The sequence below is a fragment of the Chiloscyllium plagiosum genome, unplaced genomic scaffold (assembly GCF_037043375.1).
Source record: "Chiloscyllium plagiosum isolate Xiang-an unplaced genomic scaffold, Cpla_swu_hap1 HiC_scaffold_4, whole genome shotgun sequence".
Lineage (NCBI taxonomy): Eukaryota > Metazoa > Chordata > Chondrichthyes > Orectolobiformes > Hemiscylliidae > Chiloscyllium > Chiloscyllium plagiosum.
Window position 1 is genome coordinate 45,243,834 of NW_028270142.1, and position 24,742 is coordinate 45,268,575.

At 39.9% G+C, this 24,742-nt stretch overlaps 1 protein-coding gene across 1 annotated transcript; it reads right to left on the reverse strand.

Annotated features, from left to right (window-relative positions):
* Positions 1–722: 722 nt before the first annotated feature.
* Positions 723–24,422, reverse strand: fbxo32 (F-box protein 32). The gene is made up of 9 exons (XM_043688661.2): positions 23,988–24,422; positions 19,607–19,719; positions 12,728–12,777; positions 12,532–12,624; positions 8,605–8,698; positions 7,233–7,417; positions 5,529–5,711; positions 5,287–5,430; positions 723–4,559 (listed from the first exon to the last, which is right to left on the reverse strand). Exons 1-9 carry the CDS (start codon positions 24,098–24,100, stop codon positions 4,470–4,472), a joined length of 1,065 nt encoding a protein of 354 aa, XP_043544596.1. The 5' UTR covers positions 24,101–24,422; the 3' UTR covers positions 723–4,469.
* Between the last annotated feature and the right edge of the window lie 320 nt (positions 24,423–24,742).

The following is a 24,742-nucleotide window of genomic DNA, read 5'->3' on the forward strand; positions in this document are numbered from 1 at the left end:
TTATAAACAAGTGTTCTCCATTCGAAACTTAACTCCGAATGATCAAATGTGCCATCACACAATTTCTAAAATTGTGCTATGCAGCAAAGAGTTTACAAAATGCAGTATTGTTACTAGAGAGTGCTGCACTATCAGAAAAAGGCTGAAAGTGTGCAGACAGGAGCTAGTGGAACTAGAAGAATGTGAAAAACTCGTTAATGACTGCATGATATTACCCAGAAAGTACAGCACAGAGGCCAAATGGCTCAACATGTCCATGCTGATTTTTATGTTCCAAAACAGCCTTCTCCTACTCAAACTTATTTCATCTCACCTCATCGACTTCTAGTTCTTTCTCACTCATTTACTTATGTAACATCTTAAATACATCTGATATTTTCTTCAGCCAGTTCATTTAACACCATTCTCTGGTTAAGGAGGCTCCTCCTAAATTTCCTTGTCATATTAGAGACTCTTATATTTGTCACACAGAAGCATTTACACATTTTTACACATTTGACAGCCCTACATGATTGCTGGAACAAATTAATCATTTGTCCTATAAGGGAAGCACCTTGTAAACTCAGTACTTGAGTTATTTCTCTGGGGATACTGTTGGTGTCTCACTGGAGGTTAAATCAAGTGTTGATCAGGCAAATGTCTAAAATTTCCAGACCGACATCTCGCTGCTTACAAAAATGTGTATGTAAACTTTGTAAAGATCATTCAAAACTCAGACCCACTAAATTTTGAAGATATCAATTTATTAAAAAGATATCAATTAAAAATTTACAAAAGTATTTTACATCAGAGTATAGTGCTACTAATTTACAGATGTTCAAAAGCTTACAATGTGTCTCTGCAGAGACTATGTAAAGTCAACACAAATGGATCATTGTTTAACATGCAAAAATACAAGTTATGCTTCAACTATGCTAGAGGTTTAGGTAGAAAATTCCTGAGATTAAAAAACAGGAAGATTAACATCTGGAGCTGCATTCACCAACTCCAATATATAAAAATAGCATTGTAGTGATTAGATAGAAACTTGAACAAAGCAGCAAACTGCTATCTCTGAAAATCAGGAACAGGTTTCCTCTTAAAACAGAAATCACTGAAATCAAGTAACAGTACTGAACTTAAATGCATGTTTTGACCTTCGATTCATAAATCGCTACTTAAAATCATTCCTTGCCATGGCCGAAAGAAATCCAGCAATTGCAGTGTGAAAATTTCACCTGATGAGGGATTCAAGATTTACCAGCGCAATTGTAATATCTTGCTTTCTCAAACACTGACATCCACTACAGTGTTTCAGGATCACCATTATGTGATCTAATGACCTCCTACCACTTGGAGAACATGCTGATCATTATCTGAACTAAGTGGACTACCCACCCAAATGCAGTGTTGTATCGGAATCAGTGAAGTACAGGATACATTCAATAGAAAGCTTAGTTTGTAAAGTAACAAATGCAATTTTTAAAACAAGTCAACTCTGATGGAACTGAAACACACAGATCCAAAATTGGCTGTCAATTCCCTCCCATCTGATTCACACTATTGCACAAAGTAAAGGCTTATAAAGGGGTTAAAGTTGGACATCAATCTCAACCAATATACCCCTAACCACACGTTTACACCAAATAAGCCATATTTCCAATTAAACAAAGCAAAATACTGTTGATGAAAGATAATTGACCTAAAACATGTCAACTGTGTTTCTCTGTCTGCAGCACTATCTAATCTGTTGATTACCTTTAGACAAAACAAGAGGAGCCATTTATCCTCCTGAGCCTGTTCTACCATTCAATGAGATCATGGCTGATCTGCAACCTAGTTCCACATACTGCCTTTTCCCCATATGTTTGGCCAACAAAATATTATTCACCTCAGGATTAAGCTTAACAATTAAGCTAGCATCAACAGGCTTTTGTGGAAGAGAGTTCTAAACTTCTATGACCTTGTGTGAACAAGTATTTCCCATTTTTGTTTCTGAAAGTTCTTGTAAGTTTTTAGACTATAGCCTTCGTTCTCGACTCGGCAACTAGTAGAAATAGTTCATCTTTATCTATCCTATGGTTCTCCTCAATATGTTGAAAACTTTAATCAAATCATCCGTTAAACTTGGAAAAGGTGAACTCAAAATTCACTTCCAGAATTTGGTTGGTGATGATTATTTTCAATCATAATACCAACTGTTAACTTGCTCAAAGTGTAGCCAACACAGCTCTTGCATTCCAAATTGCAAGATAGAAGAGTAAATAATGTCAATGGTTCCTGTTTGAATGTATTGCTGAACACAGGTTATATTTAAAAAAGAATGTAGCTTCAGTTTCCACTATTCAGCATGAACCTACAAGTCTTCCTCTTGGGCTTACTGCCATCAGGTTTATATATAAACAAGCTGTGATTGCATAAAGCTTGACATAATTGAAGGTCAAATGTATATCTACATTTCATTTAATACAGTGAATTGTGTAAATAGGTTACGGTTATACAGTGGTCATCTATGGTTAGTAATAACAGTATGGTAAACTGTACAATAGTACCATTGTTGTCTTTACCAAAGCCAGTGTAACAAACTGAAAATGTGTAAACTAAATAATCACATTCCGTGAGCACCATTTTTCATAAAAGCTCTGACATTCTTCCAATGCCCATGTTATTCCGATATGCAGACTGGAACAATTTTATGCAGAAACTAACAAAAAGATGTCTTCAAATTTAGTCTGTTGTCTACACTAACAGGAAGTGGGTTATGATGGCAGTTGATGGTGAGCTAAGTCTGTCCATTGCCCCATTACTTTGGCATAGATGGAAGGGCTGCCAACTCTCTTTGGAACATATTTTTAGAGATATCATATGACCACCAACTGTCAAACACTCACCCTGACCCAACCAAACCATCATTATGGTATCATCACACAGCAAATCAGAAAACAAGTAGTCTCTTTGAACCCTGATTGGATAGCTCTTGACTGCCAGTCAGTCAATCTACCATTTTTACACCTACGATTTTTATCAAAAAATTATCAGAAGTTTTCAAAGAAAACAGGGGTAAGAACACAACCTTTTTCTGCCAGCAAAATTTGCCCCATGTAGCATGCTGGAGTTTAACCTTCAGTTCCTGGTGAGTTAACGACAATCCCAGAGAATTGGTGGACTATTAGTGGTTGAAAATGGAACTAAAGTGTTGTAGTCACTTGACTGTGCACAGCATTGTACACAGACTTGTTACCTAAGATTATTATCTTGTACACATCAGGACAGGTGCAAGAATGCCCAATTTCAAAGGGAGCAAGAATTTAAACTGGATGAAAAGAGGGCACTGATATTCTTATGCAGCATATATTGTTGTTCCCTTAGAAATTTCGTAATTTTGTGCCTGTCCGGTTAAGTGTAAGATGAAAATCTTACACAGTATGTTTCTTTTTCAGCAATAAATTGTGCTTAAGGTTCACCCAATCTCATCCTCTATTACTGATCCTTCCTGGAGAGAAATATTGCCACCAGATTTCTATACCTGCTCCCCCTCCTTGATCAGGTCAGCTGGCAACCAACTGTGATTCAATACCAACTGCTTGCTGCATATATTAAATAAAGATTGTCAGGAAAATGCATTGGACCTCCCGTCTGAAATCATAATTAAAATCGCTCTCTTACTCACTCCTTGTTACTTCTCCATTATTGCACTATGTACAATTCCCTCACTCTAGACTGCCAACGTCTTTAACAGTGTACAGCATGGGAAGGAAATTATCAATCCAGCACCCACTTTACAATCTAACGTAACTATCAGATATTATTAAAAAATGTACAAAAACAAAATTGAAAGGATAACTGCGATGCTAACCACAATTTAAAAGTTCTTACAGCAGAACGGAGCACGACTCAAGTTGTTGTCAAGCAGTTGCCCCCCCTCACTGCCAATACCAATAATCAAACAGAATTGCTTTCAGTTGTATTCATATTACCCAGTGATTCTCCATACTAATTATGGGAAAGCGGAATACAATCAACTTGCAATTCGGAGGAAATAGTATCCCAAGCAGTGAGATAAGCATAAGCCAGTTTGAGTGTAAAATGGTTCCACACCTCAAATGGGTAGCACTGACCTGACTGGGCTTTCTGTGCATTACTCCCATTAAACCTATCAATCCCATTTTAGAAGAAAATATATCCGAATGCTTGTTGCATTCCCATGATGCTCTATAACCTATTTGACAGCATGATCTGAATTCAGGCAAAAAGCATTGTTTCAGTAACTTTCTGCTCAGGATATCCTATAGGATATTTACAAACTACAGATAATTTTATATTTAAAAAAAAAGACTTAATCCACCTCTGTCAGCTTCACTGTACAAAAGGAGGTATAAATATTATTGTACATTATTTACACATTTAAAAGCAAAGTACACAAAGTCAATAGCTCTCAAATCCCAATGGAAATTTGTTTTCACAGTGGGAGTCCTCTGGAATCTCCATGTTCAGAACTTGAAGAGACTGATGAAGTCAAGAGGTGAGACAGCAGTGTAAGAACCTTCTGAGTCATTGGATGTGCAAGGGTGATTTGTATCCTAGAATTGCAATGAGAGAGATAAACACTTTATAATATTTATAAATGAATGAAATGGACCAATGAAAAAAGATCATGGGATTGACAAATGAACAATCACATCAGTAATACTTGAATATGGCTTAAAAGAAGAAAGACTTTACCGAAGTTTTTTGGTTTGCACTCATCAAGAGAAATGCAAGAAGGACAAATTTCAAACATTTGGTGATTGGAAGAGATCCCGGTGAATTAATTTTAAAAGAGCAGGAGAATTCTCCTGGCATTCTGGACAATATTCATCCCTCTGAGACCAAAGAAGCTAATCATCTGGTAATTATCACAATGCTGGTAGTGGAAGCTTGTGGCACACAAACTGGCTACCACTTTGCCTAAACTACAGCAGTGACAACACTTCAAAAAGGTTCTTAATTGATGGTGAATCACATTGAGAAATTCGGAGATCATGGAAATTGACAGAGAAATACAAGACTTTTCTTATGAGCAAACAGCCTTATAAAGATGAATACACCCTTCACATGCGCCCCAGGTTCTGCATGCAAATGTAATAAAGTAGGATAATTTATCCAGTAATCAGAATTTATAGTTTTGAATGTAAATGTGTAATTCTATAAAATGGGAATAAATGGATGCTATTTTGAAGTATAAGGGAATAACATGTTATACAAAAAAAAAGAAACAATTCTTTTTCCTGGATTGGACCACAGGTGTTGACAAAGCCACCAACTTACCTTCCAAAAGAGGATGTGACAATGTCGACAGAACTGTAGTGTGTCCCCATACTGTTCCTTCCTTGGGTAGCATCTGCTGAGCTTAAAATACATCTTCTTCCAATCCAAGTGGCCTTTTTCAGATAAAATGAGTCGTTTGCGAATCTACAATTAACAGGACAGAAGCTTGGTCTCTCTGAAGCTTGCTGAAGGGTTGTGTTGAATTTAAATTGAAACCAGATTTTTGTTCATGCATTACCTACCTGACGTTCTGTGAAGTGATAGCGGCATAGTCTCTTCCAGAGAAGGCGATCTTCACTCAGCACTTGCAGGTTTGGAGACACCTGTCCCAGACTGACAATGTCTCTCCCATCAGCCAACCTTTCCATGATGTTCAACTGCAGACACATTGGTAGGTCTGTGAGGGTCAGTCCTGTATTCAAAGGCTGCAAAACAAGAAACATCAAATGTTAATTGGGCCTAGAGGGTATTATAGAACAGGATTGTATCCTAACATGTCCCATTCTTCTATCACCCCAACTCTGCTCACTGACCTAAGCTGGTTCTTTAATCAGGCAAGTCCTTGATCTTAAACATTCTCATTTTCGTTTCCTAATCCCTCCACGGTACCCCACCCTCCAAAGCCCTTCATCTCTATCCAACCCCACAATCTTGGGGATCCTGGCACTCCAATCCCAGCCCCTTGAGCATCCGCTATTTTTATTACTTCATAATTGGTGTCCATGTCATCAGCTGCAATACCCATGTTCTTGAACACTATACAGGGTGCAGAGGAGGTTCGCCAGGATGTTTCCTGATATGGAGGGCGCTAGCTATGAAGAGAGGTGGAGTAGATTAGGATTATTTTCATTAGAAAGACAGAGGATGAGGGGGGACCTGATTGAGATCTACAAAATCATGAGAGGTATAGACAGAGTGGATAGCAAGACACCTTTCCCCAGGGTTGGGACTCTATTACTAGGGGTCATGAGTTCAAGGTGAAAGGGGAGACGTTTAAGGGAAATATTGTGGTAAGTTCTTCATGGAGAGGGTGGTGGGTACCTAGAACACGTTGCCAGTAGAGGTGGTAGCGGCAGACACGACAGCGTCATTTAAGATGTATCTAGATAGATATATGAATGAGTGGGGAGTGGAGAGATACAGATCCTTAGAAAATAGGTGACATATTTAGATAGAGGATCTGGTTCAGTGTAGGCTTGGAGGGCTGAAAGGCTTGTTCCTGTGCTGTAAGTTTCTTTGTTCATCTCCATCTATTCTCCTCCCTTTCAGATGGTTCTTAAAAATGACCTCTTTGGCCAAGCTTTTATTAACCTGTTGTAATATCTCCTTATGTGGCTTGTTGTCAAATTTCAGTGATGGCATTCAAAAACAGGTCATTGGTATTAATGAAATGGTGCCAAACAAGACGAATTTCAAAAGATCCAACCCACTGTTCAACACAACAAGAAAATAGCATAAAAATGATTCAAAGACTAGAGTTAAAATAGAATGCTTTGATAGAATATAGCCTTCAGCAGAGCCTCTTCAGTTGAGGGGTTGGAGCAGTCAATCACCCGCTTTAGGAAGGATCTGATAATGTCAGAGTCCCTGCCATGCTACAAAGTCACTCACCATTCTGACTTGGAAATCTATCACTGTTCTTCCAGTTTTTCTGCATTAAAATCCTGGAAAACCCTCCTTAACAACACAGTGGGTGTATCTACACTGAATAAACTGTCATGGTTCAAGACAGTAGCTCATCACTTTCTCAAGGACAACTAGGGATGGGCAATAAATGCTTCCCCAGCCTGGGACAGCTACGTTCCCATAATAAATTAAAAAGATTTATGCTTATTATTTAAAATCGCTCCTTTAGTACAAATTACAAATGTCTAATAAGAGTCCAAATAGAATGGGCATGTTTTCCTTTATGTGCCTCGGAGTTGCTGTTTATGGCTACCACTTACCCTGATGATACGAATATTGTTCAGTTGCTGCTGCCAGTGCATAATGACCTCCATTCTGTAGACCCAGGTGTTTATGTTTCCCACCAACACACACTTGCCCACACCATTCACCAGCGCGCAAAGAGTTGTGTACAGACTATTCAGCAGCTCTTTAATTAGTCGGATATCCTGCTGGTCTTCAAGCACTAAAAAAATGACCAAAATATTCTTAATATTAAAAATAGATGCTCTAAGAATGAATAGTTAGGAGTGGAGATAAGAGGGGAAATTTGTAGAGATGAGGAGATTACAGAAAAAAAAGTTAAAGGTGTTAAATAATGAAACATCTATTGTCACTGAATTACAACCAACTTGCATTTATATGGCACTTAAGTGCAATAAAGTGTCTTACACTAATGCATTATCAAGCAAAATTTGACACCAAGTCACACAATGTTATGTTTGGAGACCAAAAGCTTGGCCAAAGAGATAGATTCTAAGAAAATATTAAAAGGAAGTGACAGCATGGAGAGATTTAGGGAGAGAATCCCAGAGTACAGAATCCAGTCAGCTGAAGGGACAACTACCAATAGGAAAGTGATTTAAATCAGGGATATTCAAGAGCTCAAAATGAGGAAGACAAGAAATCTCAGAGGATAGTGGGACTACAGGGGGTGACAATTATAAAAAAGGGGATGAGAGGTCATGGAGATAGCTCAAAACAAAAATAAGAATCTTTAAATTGCGGTGCTTGAAATTGGCTGATCAGGTTGTCATTTTGCGAGAAATTGGGCAACTTTCCAAAATAAATGCAACCGGACAAGATATTCAAGGATCTTAATTGTGTCATCATGGCAGTGGTGAACAATGAATCACTTCCAACCAATTGATCCCATGTTCTAGGCTCTTCATCGGAATCACTAATAGAATTCATAATTATCACCTCAGTCCTAAAGACTGAACGATAGGCACACATATGCTGCAACTACTGGAAATAAAAATTCTTAATAGCACAAAAATAAAAGATTTTGTTTTAAAAACTAACTATTCTCCCTCAAAATAAGCTTTCGCATTTTGATTCTCAAAGTACTTATTTAATTCATGCAGTGCAGTTGGCTTCATTACCAAATGCAGACTGAAGTTGTAGTCTGCTTTGTATCCATATCACTTGCCAAGTGGATTAGCACAGAAGAATTTGCGAGAACTGCTCACTAATTTTCTAATGCCGTCTTAATGGATTCTTAACTCTATAAGAGTACAAACAAAGAATTTTCCTCTTGCTTTCCATCATTAGATCTAGGAAATTCTAGTTAAATATGAAAGTAGAACAAAGAAACAACTCGAAGGTGATTTTATAATATGGAGACCAGCACTGTTCACAGTTACTGCTCACCTTTCTGTACAACTTTCTCCAGAATGTTCATGTAGTTTTTCTGGGCAATCCCACTGAGGGACGTGAGCTGGGATTTTGCAATGAGCTCCAGCAACTGCAAATAGAAAATAACATTGGCATCATTTTAGCACAACAGAGCAATTCCATAAGTCACTCAGCTGTTCCAAATGTGATTAATTATACAGTTGCAATGGCCTAAGTTGAGTTCATCTGCTCTATATCAAGGGGTGTGTATGTGTTTGTGTGTGTTACTGAGGGCTGGATATTCATGCACTCCTGCTGGTGAGGGGGGAACATATAAAACAGTCAGGTGTATAGCTCACCATATTCCACCTCACACTGAAGTTGACCCCCATTAACAGGTGGGAGGAGGCAAATAACATAAATCAATAAATAAAAAGGTCTGTGAGGCTACACTGCAAGCATATTGACCAGGTAATACACTGCCCATACCATTATATGACTGGAATGAGCAAGTGGGCAGGCTGTTTGTAAACAGCTAAGATGAACGAAGGCAGGAATTAAATTGGGGAGTGGGTGGGAAAAACAGAGTGAGAACATGAGAGACAGAGAGATGGGGGTCACCATGTGCTTTTCAGTGGCAACCACCCCACAATGTAATCATCTCATACACATGCACACCCAACCTGCCTTCCAGACCCTCGCACCCAATATCACTCCTCCCCTAATCTGATAAACTAGCATTCCTCTTTGTCCTAAAGCCACATAATGGATTTTTTGGGGGAACAGCCATAAACTTCTTTGCATTCCTTACTGCAGTCCAGACAGTGCCCACTATTGAGCTGATGACCTGCTGGAACTGATGGAGCTGCTGAAAGGGACTGACTCCCACATGGGAGAGGGATTCTGCTCTCTCTATAACAAAACATTGCAGAAACTCAGCAAGTCTGGCAGCATTTATGGGAAGAATGACCCTCTTCATCAGAAGTCCTGCTCTCTACCATTTTGGTCTACCTGCAGTGTATTTTATTAGTGGGGTTGGCTTCTTGCAGGTATGCTGACTTTGCTTCCAGGAGGTGATGTACAGTCCATCTCTACCCCTGTAAACTACAGGCAAAGGCAGAAGGGGTTATGGCAGGAGGTGTTATTGAGTAAAGTTTAATATTAGGAATTCTGGATGAACACGAACTCTAACTTGCAGCAACATTTCACTAAAATTAATTTGTATTGTTTCTCAATTAGTACTGGGCCATTGGAAAATTGAGCAAAGTTCAAATCACTTGGAGTAATCAAATATTTCAGTTTTTAAAATTTTGCTGACAATGGTTAAAATATAGAAATAAGGAACAGGAATTCCCCATTAACAGACATGGTCAGGGTGAACCACTCTTCCCCTTCCTTTGCAGGAGTGCACGTTATCTCCATTGGTCAACACTCAGTTTTTGAGCAGTTCACAGTAATAAAAATTGTCTCAAATCAATTACCTGGTCCTCAGTGCACAAAGAATAGAAGAAAAAATTCAGCATAATTTTGCTCATTCATTTACACTGCTCCTCGTGTCACCCACGTACAGGCCATCACTAATGGCAAATGTTGTGGGTTAGTCTGTCTTTTGTATCTTTAATTTGTTTGCAGAGTAAAAACACTAAGAAGTAGTGTAGAGAAATCAAAATGAATTTACCTAGTGCTTTGGTAGGGAAAGATAGTTAACCCTCTGGACCGTTCATCCAGAACAAAAAGGATTTACATCCTGTTCACTTACCTTCAACTGCACTTCAAGACAATGATGAATCAGCCAGTAGGTTTAGCTGTACTGTCAAAAGGTGGCATCTTTCAGATGAGACATTAAACCAAGACACTGCCCTCTCAAGTGAAAGCAAAAGATATTATGGTATTTGTTGCCAAGAAGAGCAGAGCAGAGCAGAGTTATCCCTGGTATCCTGATCCTTCAGTCGTTACCACAGAAAGAAAATCCAGTCATTATCAGATTGTTGTTTCTGGCCGTTCAGCATGTGCAGTCATGTTTTTGACACTTCAACAATGACTACATTTCTAAAAATACCTTAGTGACTGTGACCTGCTTTTTTAGGGGGGGAGGGGGGGGTGGAAATTTCCCACAATTGGGAAGGGTGATACATAAATCCAAGCATTTTCTTTAGAGTCAAATGATAGCCCCTTCACTCAAAGGACACACACTTTTGCTCTTTCTAAACAGGAGTGAACTGTTAGTTCACTGTCTGAGCCTGAGTGTCATCTGTTAACGAACAGAGTTGAGATGACACAAGATACTGGTTGGAGAGAATGGAGGGGCAGCAGAGAACATGGCAGGAATTCCAAACAGTTCCACTTCCATCAGCACCTTTCTAGTCCCAGCAACAACACACTGGGATACTGTATCAGCTGTTGGCTTTGTCACTCAGTATGATGATTTGACTTATGATTGATAGCTGGGGCTGCTATCCTTTATGACTCAAGCTAATGGATCCCTACTTGAACTGGATGGTGACCAGCGCAAACAGATCATTTTCGGTGGTGGTGGCGGCGGGGGGGAAGAAAGAGAGAGAGAGAGAGGAGGAGGAGAGTCTGTGCATCAGCAAAAATTGCAAAAGTCCAACTGATACACAACTAAAAGGAAACTCTTCTTGGAGATGAGCAACCTTTCTTTTCCAGAAAGCAAACTCTCTTCATAAAGTGACTCAGCAATTCATGGGATTACAAGCTGTAAGTCAAGACCTATATAGGATTTCCTGGTATGAACAACACAAAAACAGCCCACTGGCACAACTGATTTATGCTGGACTTTATGCTCCCACTTCTCTTCATCTCATCCTTTCATCATATCTTTATACTCCTTTCTCTGACACATATTTTCAGGGGAAAGCTGTATCTCCACTTTCACCTCAACAATTCCATGTGGTTATAATTTCCACAGTCTCACTATTCTCTAGGCAAAGTGATTCACTGGAATTCCTTTAATAGACTTATTAGTGACAATTTTATATTTATGACCGTCTAATTCTGGTCTCCCTTACAGGTAGAAACATCATGTCCACATCTATCCTCATCAAACCCCTTTCAGAAGTTTAAAAGATCTCTATACGTCACCCTGGAGTCGACTCTCCGTACCCCCAATTAAACAAAAAAAAGAGCCCAAACCAGTCTATCCTTCTTTCTTTGTATGTCAGTTTCAGTTAGTAACAAATCAAAAATGTATTGAAGAAATCTAAATAGTTACTATAAAGGATTCAGGAAGGGCAGCCATTTATGTGCACATTGTATGTTGCTGGACAAAGACAGTTTCCAATGTTGCCTTGTTTGATGCTTGACAAGCTGTTTCGATTTCAGAGCAGTACAATTTCCATCAGATGGAATTACTTCTCCTCCTGTCTGTACAATGAAGGATTCACTGTAATCCCCAATAGTCCTTTAGCTGGTGTAAAATTGCAATTAATCATTAATGAGGTGGAAATAAAGGCAAAAATAAATTTAAAACACTTACATTTGTATACCACCTTTAATGACAACCAGATGTCCCTTAGGGCTTCACAGTCAATGGAATATTTTTGATGGATAGTGGCTATTGCAACATGGAATATGTACCCGCCAACTGTGCACAGCAAGCTCCCACAAACAGTGGGACAGAAATCAGTTTGAGAAATATTAATTGGGGGATAAATACACTCCAGGATACCAGGGGCAAGGGAGATTTGAAATAGTGCCACAGGATGTTTTACACCCACCTGAGCAGGGTAGCTGGGTTTAACCTCACACCTGAAAGATCAGACCTCAAATAGTGCAGCTCTCCCTCAGCACTGTACTGGAGTGTCAGTATTCTTTTTTGTGCAACTTGAATCCACAATTTCTTTGACTCAAAAGGTGGGAGATCTCCCAACAGAGACACGGCTACAACAACCCATAACAGTAAAATTTTCAACTGAACACAACAGAAATGTGAAGACCACCTACCCTCACAACATAGTGAAATCTTCTGGTATCTAATATTGCACTGGAAAAATCTAAACGGTTGAAAGCTTCACCCAAAGTACAATATCCATGACGCTGGAAGAGAAACAAGAGACTGTCAGTACTGTTGATGGAGATCTGATTAATGCAGGATCAGTGAACTTGTGGCTGTTTATTGATATAACCCATTATTACTTACCTCCTTTGTACTTCCTTTGTGAACAGAAATCCAAGTCTCTTGGTGGAAATCTGAAGGTAAACAAATGTAGTAAACATTATTTGTTGACTGCAAGAATTGCCTGACTAAATACACAGACAACTCAAATGATTTCAAAGCAACAAATATCTGAACATTTGATCCCAGATCTACTAAAGGCTACAGTGAGACATTAAACATCTACCTACAACCATCATTTATAAGCCCTGGCTGACATGGTTGCATTTTGATTCGGACTTATGGTGAAGCTCTGGAAAAAGTCACGTGATGATTTAAACCTCTCCAGGCACAAGTTTCGATGGGGCATGCTGCGTAATCGCACCCTCAACAACTTCTTTTGAATTGTGTCAGCTCATCAAGCCTATCACTGAACCAGTCCATGTTCAAATGCAATACGATCTGGACAATGCCCAGACTCGGGCTAACAAGGGGCAAGTAACATTCACGCCACACAAATGCCAGGCATCTCTAATAAGAGACAATCTAACCACTGCTCTTTGGCAAGCAAATGGTATTTCCATCACTGAATCCCCAGCTGTCAACATCCTCAGGATTACCATTGACCAGAAACTCAACTGGACTCGCAGCAGAAACCGTAGCCTCAAGGGCAAGTCAGAGGCTAGAAATATTGCATCAAGTAACTCATCTCCTGACCACCCAATGCCGATCCACCATCTACAAGGCACAAGTCAGGAATGTGATGGAATTCTCACTTGCTATGATGGGTGCAATTTCAATACTCAAGAAGCTTGACACCATCCAGGACAAAGCAGCCCACTTGATTGGCACCACATCCATAAACAACACCCTCCACCATATTCATAAGATGCACTGTACTATTCATAAGATGCACTGCAGAAATTCACCAAAGATCCTCAGGCTGCACTTTCCAAATCCACAACCACTTCTATGTATAAGGAAAAGAGCAACAGATATATGGGAACACCACCGCCTACAAGTTTCCCTCCAAGCCACTCGCTATCTGGACTGTTCCTTTAGATCACTGTTCCTGGGTCAAAATCCTGGATTTCCCTCCCTAACATTATTGTGGGTCAACTTACAACACAGATTGTTGTGGTTCAAGAAGGTAGCTCACCACCACCTTCTGAAGACAATTATGGGCGGGCAATAAATGCTGGCCAGCCAGCAACTCCCACACCCCATTAGTGAATAAAAAGAAAAATTCTTCCCATATACAATTCCCCAATCACTAAACCTGTGCACCTGAGATGAGGAGGTTGTCCTATGATGAGAGGCTGAGTGAAGTGAGTCTATATTAGAAGAATGAGAGCTGATCTTATTGACACATGTCAGATTCTGAAGGGACTTGATAGAGTGGATAGTGAGAGATCTTCCCTGCTAGTCAGAGAATCTAAATCAAGGGGACACAATCTCAGGATAAGGGCTAATCATTAGAACTGAGAAGTGAAATTACTTCACTCAAAGGGTTGAAAATCTGTATAACTCTCTTCCAGGGAGCCTCCATTACTGAATACATTCAAGACTATGATAGACAGGTTCTTGTCTCTAAGGGAATCAAGTGAGATGGGGAGTAGGCAGGAAATGGAAGAGAAGCCCAAGATCAGTCATAAAATCATAGGATCCCTACAATGTGGAAACAGGCCATTTGGCCCAACAACTTCACACCGATCCTCCGAACAGTATCGCACCCAGACCCATTCCCCTACCCTATTACTTCACTTTTCCCCTGACTAATGCACCTAACCCACACATCCCTGAACACTCTAGGCAATTTAGCATAGCCAATTCTCCTGACCTGCATATCTTGGACTGTGGGAGGAAACCGGAGCACCCAGAGAAAACCCCGTAGACACAGAGACAATGTGCAAACCCCACACAGTCAGTTGCCAGAGGCTGGAATTGAACCCAGATCCCTAGCGTTGTGGGACAGCAGTGCTTACTACTGAGCCACCATGCTGATCATGACCATATTGATTGGCAGAGCAGGCCCTAGGGATTATATCATCTCCTCCTGTTCCTATTTCTTGTTCACAACATAGCCCCATTCCCATGCTCATGCACTACTTCCAAACAATTCACTTTCTTGAAGGAGGTCAATGATCAGAAGTAAGCCCTCAAAGGACGACAAAGAGTAACTAATCACAGAGCACCAAAGTATCCATTCCATCCACTGTGTCTGTGCCAACTCTTTGAAGAAGCTATCCAATCAGTCTCACATCCTTCCCTGTTCTTTCCAAAAGTCTTTATAACTCCAAAGTATTAAACATTGTAGAGATGTGCAAAGTGATGTAATTTAGTAGGAAGAATGATGAAAGGCAACATGGAATCTTTATTCTACGGGGTTGAGTCTACGGGGTTTCCTCCGGGTGCTCTGGTTTCCTCCCACAATCCAAAGATGTGCAAGTCAGGTGAATTGGCCATGCTAAATTGCTCAGAGTGTTCAGGGATGTGTGGGTTAGGTGCATTAGTCAGGGGAAATGTGAAGTAATAGGGTAGGGGAATGGGCCTGGGCGATACTGTTCAGAGGGTCAGTTCATTTCTAAAGATGGGGAGGAACAAAGAGATCAAGGTACATGTGCATAAATTGAAGGTGTCCAGTCTCCTACAAAGTGGTTCATAAAGTTGAAGTAATCCTGGACTTCGTAAAAAGAGGCAAAGGGTACAAAAACAAAGATACAATGAATCTTGACAGATCATTTGGTTTGACTTCAAATGGAGTTAAATTCGGAGTACTGCACTTTCAGAAAGGATTCAAAAGTCTCTTGAGAGGGTGCACTTAAGATTTAAGACAATAGTTCAAGGGCTGAGGAATTTCAGTTTGGAGAATAGTTTAGAGAAAATTAGGTTCAGAGAAGATTTGCAAGGAGGTGTCCAAAATCATGAGCACTTTGGGCAGAGTAGATAGGAAGGACCTGATGGATTCATTCATGACTTTCAAAAGTGAATTAGATAAGTATTGTTGGGAACAGAATGCAGGATTACATGGAAAAGGCTCAGGAGTGGGACAAGCAAGTTGCTCTTGCTGAGAATTGACATGGCTTATATGGGCTGAATGATCACCTTGTCTGATGGAACCAAACCACAATTACTGCCCACCAACAGAACTCTGAACAACCATAACCCTCAAATAGATCACAAACCATGATTTTATTAAATGATGGAGAAGCTGAAAGGGATAAATAAACTAAACTAGTCCTGCTTCTATTTTATCTTATATTTATTTAACAATGATCCATATCCTTAGCCTAGTCAACTTCAATCCCCAGTACATATTTCTCAGTAATAGTTATTCAATAGACTAGATGGGATTGAGGTGCATAAGGAGGAGCTGTAAGCAATTCTGGAAATTGTAAAACTAGATAAGTCCCCTGGGCCGGATGGAATTTATCCTAAGATTCACTGGGAAGCCAGGGAGGAGATTGCCGTGCCTTTGGCTTTGATCTTTATGTCGTCGTTGTCTACAGGAATAGTGCCAGAAGAATAGAGGATAGCAAATGTTGGTCTCTTGTTCAAGATGGGGAGTAGAGACAACCCTGGAAATTATAGAGCTGTGAGCCTTACTTTGGTTGTGGGTAAAGTGTTGGAAAGGGTTATAAGAGATAGGATTTATTATCATCTAGAGAGGAATAAGTTGATTAGGGATAGTCAACATGGTTTTATGAAGGGTAGGTCGTGCCTCACAAACCTTATTGAGTTCTTTGAGAAGGTAACCAAACAGGTGGATGAGGGTAAAGCAGTTGATGTGATATATATGGATTTCAATAATGTGTTTGATAAGGTTCCCCACAGTAGGCTATTGCTTAAAATACGGAGGTACGGAACTGAGGGTGATTTAGTGGTCTGGATCAGAAATTGGCTAGCTGATTAGGAGGGTGGTGATTGGTGGGAAATACTCATCCTGGAGTTCAGTTACTGGTGGGGTACCACAAGGATCTGTTTTGGGTCCATTGTTTTGTCATTTTTATAAATGACCTGGATGAGAGCATAGAAGGATGGGTTAGTAAATGTGCGGATGACACTAAGGGTGGTAGAGTTGTGAATAGTGACAAAGAATGTTGTAGGTTACAGAGAGACATAGATAAGTTGCAGAGCTGAGCCGAGAGGTGGCAAATGGAGTTTAATGCAGAAAAGTGTGAGTTGAGTCACTTTGAAAGGAGTAACAGGAATGCAGAATACTGGGCTAATGGGAAGATTCTTGGTAGCGTAGATGAGCAGAGAGATCTTAGTGTCCAGATCCTTGAAAGTTGCCACCCAGGTTGATAGGGTTGTGAAGAAGGCATATGGTGTGTTAGCTTTTATTGGTAGAGGGATTGAGTTTTGGAACTATGAGATCATGCTGCAGCTGTACAAAACTCTGGTGCGGCCACATTTGGACTATTGCGTACAGTTCTGATCACCGCATTATAGGAAGGATGTGGAAGTTTAGAAAGGGTTCAGAGGAGATTTACTAGGATGTTGCCTGGTGTGGAGGGAAGGTGTTACAAGGAAAGGCTGAGGGACTGGAGGCTGTTTTAATTAGAGAGAAGAAGGTTGAGAGGTGACTTTATTGAGACATAAGATAATCACAGGATTAGATAGGTTGGATAGTGAAAGCCTTTTTCCTTGGATGGCAATAGCTAGCACAAGGGAACATAGTTTTAATTTGAGGAGTGATAGATGTGGGTCAGATGTCAGAGTTAGTTTCTTTACTCAGAGAGTTGTAGGCACGTGGAGTGCACTGCCTGCAACAGTAATAGGCTCGCCAACTTTAAGGGCATTTAAGTGGTCATTGGATAGACATCTGAACGAGAATGGAATAGTGTAGGTTAGATGGGTTTCAGATTGGTTCCACAGGTCAGCGCAACTTTGAGGGCTGAAGGGCCTGTACTGCGCTGTAATGTTCTAATACTGCAGTAGCTGGAAGTTTATATCATGTCTGCTATCTGCAGAGAAGACTACATTTTGCTATTACTTGGGATTTATAGGCTACAATATAAAATAATTTAACCTTATAAAAAGTCATCATCATCTCATTTATTTTACGGCAGCCCAAAAAAAATATCTGAATCAAATATTTTAGCATATAAGGCCATGAGTGCTGATAGGTGAATCAGCTTGAGTTTTCATGGGTCATATTAACCCAGGCCACAAGAGGAAAAAGAAACAAACCAGCTTTAAGAAAAAGGTGGTGCTTAAATAAAGGAACAGCGAATGATACAGCTCAGAAAGAGACCTCTCAGGCCATCATGCCTGTGCTGGTTCTTTGAAACTGAAAACAGCTTAACCAAAAACCACCTTAAATTATGTATCATTAGTACAGTCAAGCATTTATATGGATGACATGAGAACTGAAGTTTTGATTTTGTACAAGCCAAAATGGTCTGTGCGCTATGAATTCTATATGCGGCCTCAATAGTTAAATCACCACAACAGGAATGTCTTCAGAGTTCTAGATTGTCTCTTGGATCAGAATGTGGGCAGTCCCCATTTGTACGCCTAAACAGAGTTCTCAACACTTGCAGTTCAATTGGTAAGGTGGGAGCAACCCAGAGGAAGCAGGGCTGTGACCCAACAGCCTGTTGAAGGCCTGATAACTCTTCAACTTCTGACAGTGACCTGTTTATCGTCTCCCTCACCTCACACCAAACATGACAGAAGCAATGTTATCTCAGGGTGGCACAGAGAAAACAGCAATGATATATTCGCATCAGTCTAATCTCTTGGGACATTTGAAACATTTCTAGTTAAGGTCAAGAGAATCAGTACTGCTCATCTGAGACAGAGATCTCAACCATACATATTTCACATGACAATTCTCAGTGAAAACAGCAAAGAAATAATTTTCATTTACGTAGCACCTTTCAGGATATTACAAGTACTGTACAGGAAATAAAGTATATTTTGAAATGCTGAACTCATGTAACGCAGGAAAATACTGCAGCAGGTTTGTCCACAGCAAGCTCTCACAAACATCAACGGGATAATAACCAGATAATAATATGCTTTCATGCATTGGTGCAGGAATACATGTTGACCAGAACACCAAGGGGAACTCTGCTGCTTTTCTTCAAAACAGTCAGTTTGATATCTAACTCAAAAGGCAGCATCTCTAACTATGTGGCACTTTCTGAGGACTGCACGAAGGTGTCAGCCTTGAAATTGTGTTTATGTATCTGGAGAAGACACTTACTTTTTAAAATGTGTTTACCAGTTCTAGATTCTCCTAGGAGGAATATCCATTTAAAATCTACCCTGCCAAGTCTCCTCTATATTTTATATGTTTCGATGTCAAACAGAGGGAACAAGATTGGCTCAGTTAGTTTGACTCACATATTCATGCTGTTTCCTTGGAGGGTGTTATGGAAGCATTTGCAGGCTAATCAACAAACTGATTGGTTGCATTGTGAACACTCCTTCTTTAGGCAAGAAGTCCTTGAGAGGGTCATGAACTCAGTGCCTTATGGTTCAGAGGTGGGAGTGCTACCAGCTAAGCTACAACATGCCATTGTTTGCATTGACTAACATGATGTCTTGATGGATAATGTTGGACAGTTAATTGGCAGCCACTTTTCCTACATTACAACATTGACTGCACTTCTCTGCTTACAGAACATTTGGATAGATCCTGAAATGCTGTGTAAATGAAAGTTTCTTCTCAAACTGAAAAAAAAAGTAACAAAATTCTATTAGGTGCTCAACACTTTACTCATGTAGAATAAGCATTTGCGGCCAACTCCTTCCTGACTGATTGCCATTATGGGATAATTCATGGTTGGAACATTTCCCAAAACTAAAATTGCACAACAGTTTCAAATATTCAGTTTAGAAGATAAAAGTTATGGCTTAAAGAGACTAATCTTAAACATTCTGAAGTCTACTCAAAAGGTGATGAAAACTCACATTGGATTTTTGTGTTGTTGTTCAGCAGGTCCTTCTTTCTCTTTTTTGTCATCATATCACAACCAACACTCTTCAAAAGGTTCTCCTTGTTAAAATCCTCTTCATCACAGAAACTATGTAAAGACAAATGTGAAACATGAATTGTGCTGTAAGACATGAACAGTTCAATGCAAAAAGTGGCCAATTAAATCAGCAGGAAATATGCTTTGCGTCTAGACACTATGAGAAAGGGGAAATCCACCAATATTTTCTCAAGTCTCACTATTCCAGGCTTCCAGTTGTAAAAGTATTGCAGAGGGCAGAAAAGTTTGTTTGACTGGCATTATAAAGTGAGCCAATTGGAATGTCTGTTTGCTTTCCAATGGATCTAGAAATGGTGCTACCCTAATGGATAACTTGGGTGACCAATGGTAGGAGTTTGGGGCTGGGTCACGTGATGAAACCTCCAAGACATAGTGCAGAGTGAGACTGTTTGCACCCAATATTGTGCTGGTACTTACATCTTACACAAACCTCCTTGGGCTCCGATAGCAACTCCAGACTTTGCTCCAACTGATGTTAACTACTTTAAAACTAGTTTAACTACTAATCCATGCCATTCAATAGTTGTAAAATGTCATCTCCAAGAGCCCACTCTGGGAGCTAATTTTTTTCCCTCTAACCAGCTACATTTCAGAATCAGACTTATTTCTGTTATTGTCTCAAAGGATAGCAAATTTCCAAGGCTCTTGTGCACTGATAAATAAACTTGTTTTGACAAGTCTCAATTTCTACAAGTTAAATCTATTCTTACTTTAGAATCTAACACAAAAATATACTAGAAGCCTGCAATGGTGCAGTTTACAGATTGGAACTAGTTCTGCGAACTTTGTAGTAACGAAGCAAGGGCTCTACAATTATGTAAAATATGAGGGGGGGGAGGGGGGAAGTGATAGGAAGGCCTGTTGCTGGGGCGCGAGTAGGAGGAGACTTGAGTGAAGCATAAATAGCAGCATGGATCAGTTCAGCTGAACTATGTAAATTCTAATTATTTTCATGCAAAAGCAGAACCAGTTTCTAACTTCAAAACAGTTTTTTTTTACACTGACCAGAAAAGAAATGGCTGAAATAATCTTTAGGCCTTCTTTTGAATGGTTATTATTCAAGATAGAAGAGCAAGATTTTAAACAAACATGATCATTTTTAGGCCACAGATTACCATTCGGCAAGGGAAGTTGGTTGTGAACAGCCAACCACAAGTTATTTATAGCATTGATCTGTGACTTGACTTAGCCAGTCCCATGTCTGTAGAAAGAGCTCAATGGGATTTGAACAAAAAACAAACATCACCCCAAAGAGGAGGATGCAATAAAACTGCACACACAGGTTCTCCTGGCTCCAGCAAACTCTTCCAACAAACTGGAAGCTGCTGCAAAAAACATTTGAAAGATGTTACCCAGTGGTCTGTAAATTGGCTCCCTGGCAGACAGCCAGTGTCAATGAAGGCAAGCCCTGAGCAGGTGGGGGGAGGTGGTGTGGAAGTGATAATGAAACAAACTAAGAGGAAGGGACCACTTTTAAAAAGGTATTTTGATGACTTATTAGTTCACATCAATCTGAGAAGTGTTGCTTAGTACAGAAACTGCTGTATTCCCTCAACACAGGAAAAGCAGGAAGCTATTCAGCCCTTTCCATCATTTAATCAGATCATGGCTGATCTATATCTTAGCTCCATGTACCAATCTGTATTTGTTAAACTTTGATACTTTACCTAACAAAGATCTATCAATTAATCTGTTTTGGCGTTTTGTCAATTGACTTCAAGCCTTAGTAACATTGCAAAGAAGAGAGTTTCAACTTTCCACTCCCTTTTGTTTAAAGTGGTACTTCCTGACATCATCCTGAACAATCCAGCTCTAATCCTAAAGTTATATCCTTTATATGTCTGTTATAAACTATGCACTCTCCCCACCATGTTCCCAAGAAAATCTAAATTTGTCATAATTTTCCCAGTCTGCAATGCCTCAAAATATACAAACATTCTTGCTGTGCAGATTTGATATTTTTGCCAAAACAAATGGGGGGAAAAATTAATCATCTTGAGTAAATGTTTTCATGTTTTGGCACAATGTATTGTCCTGAATGAGAGGTTTCCACCCAATTCCTGTAAACCTTGATATCACTGATCCAGGAAAGAGAATGAACTTCAACACATTCTGCAAACATACAGTTTTAAACAATTCTAAATTGATAAAAAGCAACCATATTTCAAAAATAATATTTTAGAAACTCTTAAATCAACCTTAAAGAACATCATCTGCCATTATAACGTATCATTCTTTGGATGGGGGCATTGTCATCAAGGCCTGGAAGGTGGTGGTGTCAAACTGCCTTCTTGAACGACTGTAATCGATATGGTCGAAGTATAGCAAAGTGCTGTAAGGGAAGTAATTCCAAGATTTTGAAGCTCCATAACATTGTTCCAAGTCAATTTGGTGTGTGACTTGGAGAGATCTTAGACGTGATGGTGATCCCATTGCGTCTTTTCCTTGTCTTTCCAGGCCATAAAGGTTGCATGATAAGAAGCCTTGGTAAGATACTGCAGTGATCTTGTACACATACACATTGTTGCCACTATGTGACAACAGGGGAGGGGATGAATCTTTAACGTGATAGATGATGTGTCTGAACAAAACTAAAATTTTCTTTATGCAGTTACTTGTCCCTGCTGCTCACTGAGTAAGTGCAAAAACAGTTTTGCTTCCAAAACCCTCCAATATTTCTGCACTCTTTTCAATTTTAGCCACTTGTGCACGAGTTTCATTGCCCAACTACTGACAATGGTACCTTCACCCTCCTCAGGGCGAAGCTGTAGAATTTCCTCCTGCTCTGCCTCTCTCTCTTCCCTCAAGACACTCTTTAAAGCCTACTTGTTTAACCAAGCTTTAAATCCTCTGTTTTAATATCTCCTTTATATGTGCTCAGTGCACATATTTTGTTTGATAACACATTTTTACCAAGATAAATGTAAGCTGTTGTTGCTTCACTGATGATTTTTTTTCAACCAAGAAGGGCCCAGATCTCTGGTCTGACCATCAAATGTCATAAGTCCTCATCCCTGCTTTGTGATCACAGTCAGAAGGAAAACATGTCTGGACATGGATCACAGTCAGGCTTGCCTGAAAAATACCACCCGCATCGAGAAGAGTCTGCTGATGCTGACCATCTGATCTCACACTGGCAGAGTGCCAGACATCAGCAGTCTGACTACCACTCTTTCCCGTTCATCAAGAGCCTTGTTACATACATCTTTCTCTTGAAAACCTGGAATGGCAAACAAAAAGTTGTTTTCAACAATAACTATCAGTCAATTGTCCTAGCAGCTCATCCACAAAGACGGCAGGAATTGTCAGGTCACAAGGCAAACTCAGGGGTAACAACAGGTTCCACAATAAAAGGCAACAGGTGTTTACTTGTATCTTACACAACAGCCCAGCAATCAGAAGGGACTTTTTCCTTCCTTGCACTGTGTCCTGGCAAACACAAACGTGTGTGAATTAGCATTAGTGTTTTTTTTTGAAAAAGTTCCAAAAATATATCAAAGTGTTGAGTTTTCGCAAGAATATTTTGCACTAAGTTTTTCAATCACTTTAATATGTAACTCTTTGGTCTTTTCAAATGTCGATATTTACTAGGCAGTACAGATGAGTAATGCTGTCAGCGGGATCTGTTTGTTTTCATCAGCTGTTCCAACTGTAACATTTTTAACAAGGAACGCTTATGTAAAGAAAATGATGTTCTCAGTGTCCTCTCACGCCAAGCCACAATCTCGAAGATAAAATAAAAATCTGGTCGTCGAACGTCATGTCTCCAGAGCGAAAAAATTACCCTAATCTGCTGCAACATTCTTCCAATGTCTCTTTTAAGAGGACACAATGTACAATCACAATTTAGCCTAGGAATAGACACTTTGTTGACCCCCAAAATTATAAGACCCAGATTTCAAACAAAAAAGACACACTTTTATTATTTTTCATCACTAGACTGTAAGACGCTGTTTGTGTTTACTTGTAGATAGATGCAATTACTGTAGCACTGCATACCATGTTTTGCTCCCTAACCATAAAACCAACTTGTTTCGCTTGACTTCCTTGCGGTGTTGCCTATAATGTCATGTTCGAAACTATTTCCTCTGTTTGTTAACTTTAACACATTAGTTCCCTTTTTGGACCAATCTATTTCTTCTCCAATTACAATGGTATTTAAGCCTGAATTCAGTAAGAAAAGCACCTTTTTGAATACAGACTTACAAGAAACTTTTCTTTAAAAAAATGCACATAAATTCTTGCTGTGGTCACCGAGGTTTGCTGAGTTGTGAACACTGGAGCTAGAGGTAACTAACCTGTTCAGCGGCGTGACATTATTGTTTGTTTCATCGTTGGATCTTTTCCAGCCGTTGTCAGTTTTGATCCAACTCTGGCCGGGAGATCTCCAGTCCTGACCCAAAAACGGCATCTTTTCAGGCACTGAAACAACGCTACCTCTGTTACAAACAAAACAGTGATAACGTCACTTTCCACTGGCCAGAACTTCACTCCCCCGCTTCGGTTGCTGTTGCTGAAGAGTGGGAGAAATATTTATCTAACTCCTTGAAGATGCTCCTGCTTATTTTAACAGAGATGCTTAGTTTGCATACTCCAAATTTCCTCTAAAGTGATCAGATCTTTTTCTTCCCCCTCTGTCATACAATTGCTGTCACCGATATTTCCTTTGCTTCTTCTTGCCTTTACTTTCCGCTAAATCTTATATTCTGTCTGCGTTTCCGAGTTCCTTCAGCCTCCCGATCCTTGTTTCTTTGGGGTCTGTAAAGTTGTTCCCGACTGCTTATTTATACAGCCCCTTTGTTGCCGGAAGAGATCGTAGCTCCGCCCTCCCATCCCATCCCCCAGCTCAAGTTGCATAGTGCAATCCCAAAACATGCAGCTTGTTCACATGACACATTGTTTTTCCTGTTCGGCTGCTGGAACAGCGTGATCCAGTGCGAGTTGCACAAGGGGGAAGGAGGAAAAGAGGGGAATAAAGGGCACATTGACAACAAATGCAACACTGGAGTTGCTACACGATCAGTCCCTCTCTCCTTGTAGCTGGTGATTTCCA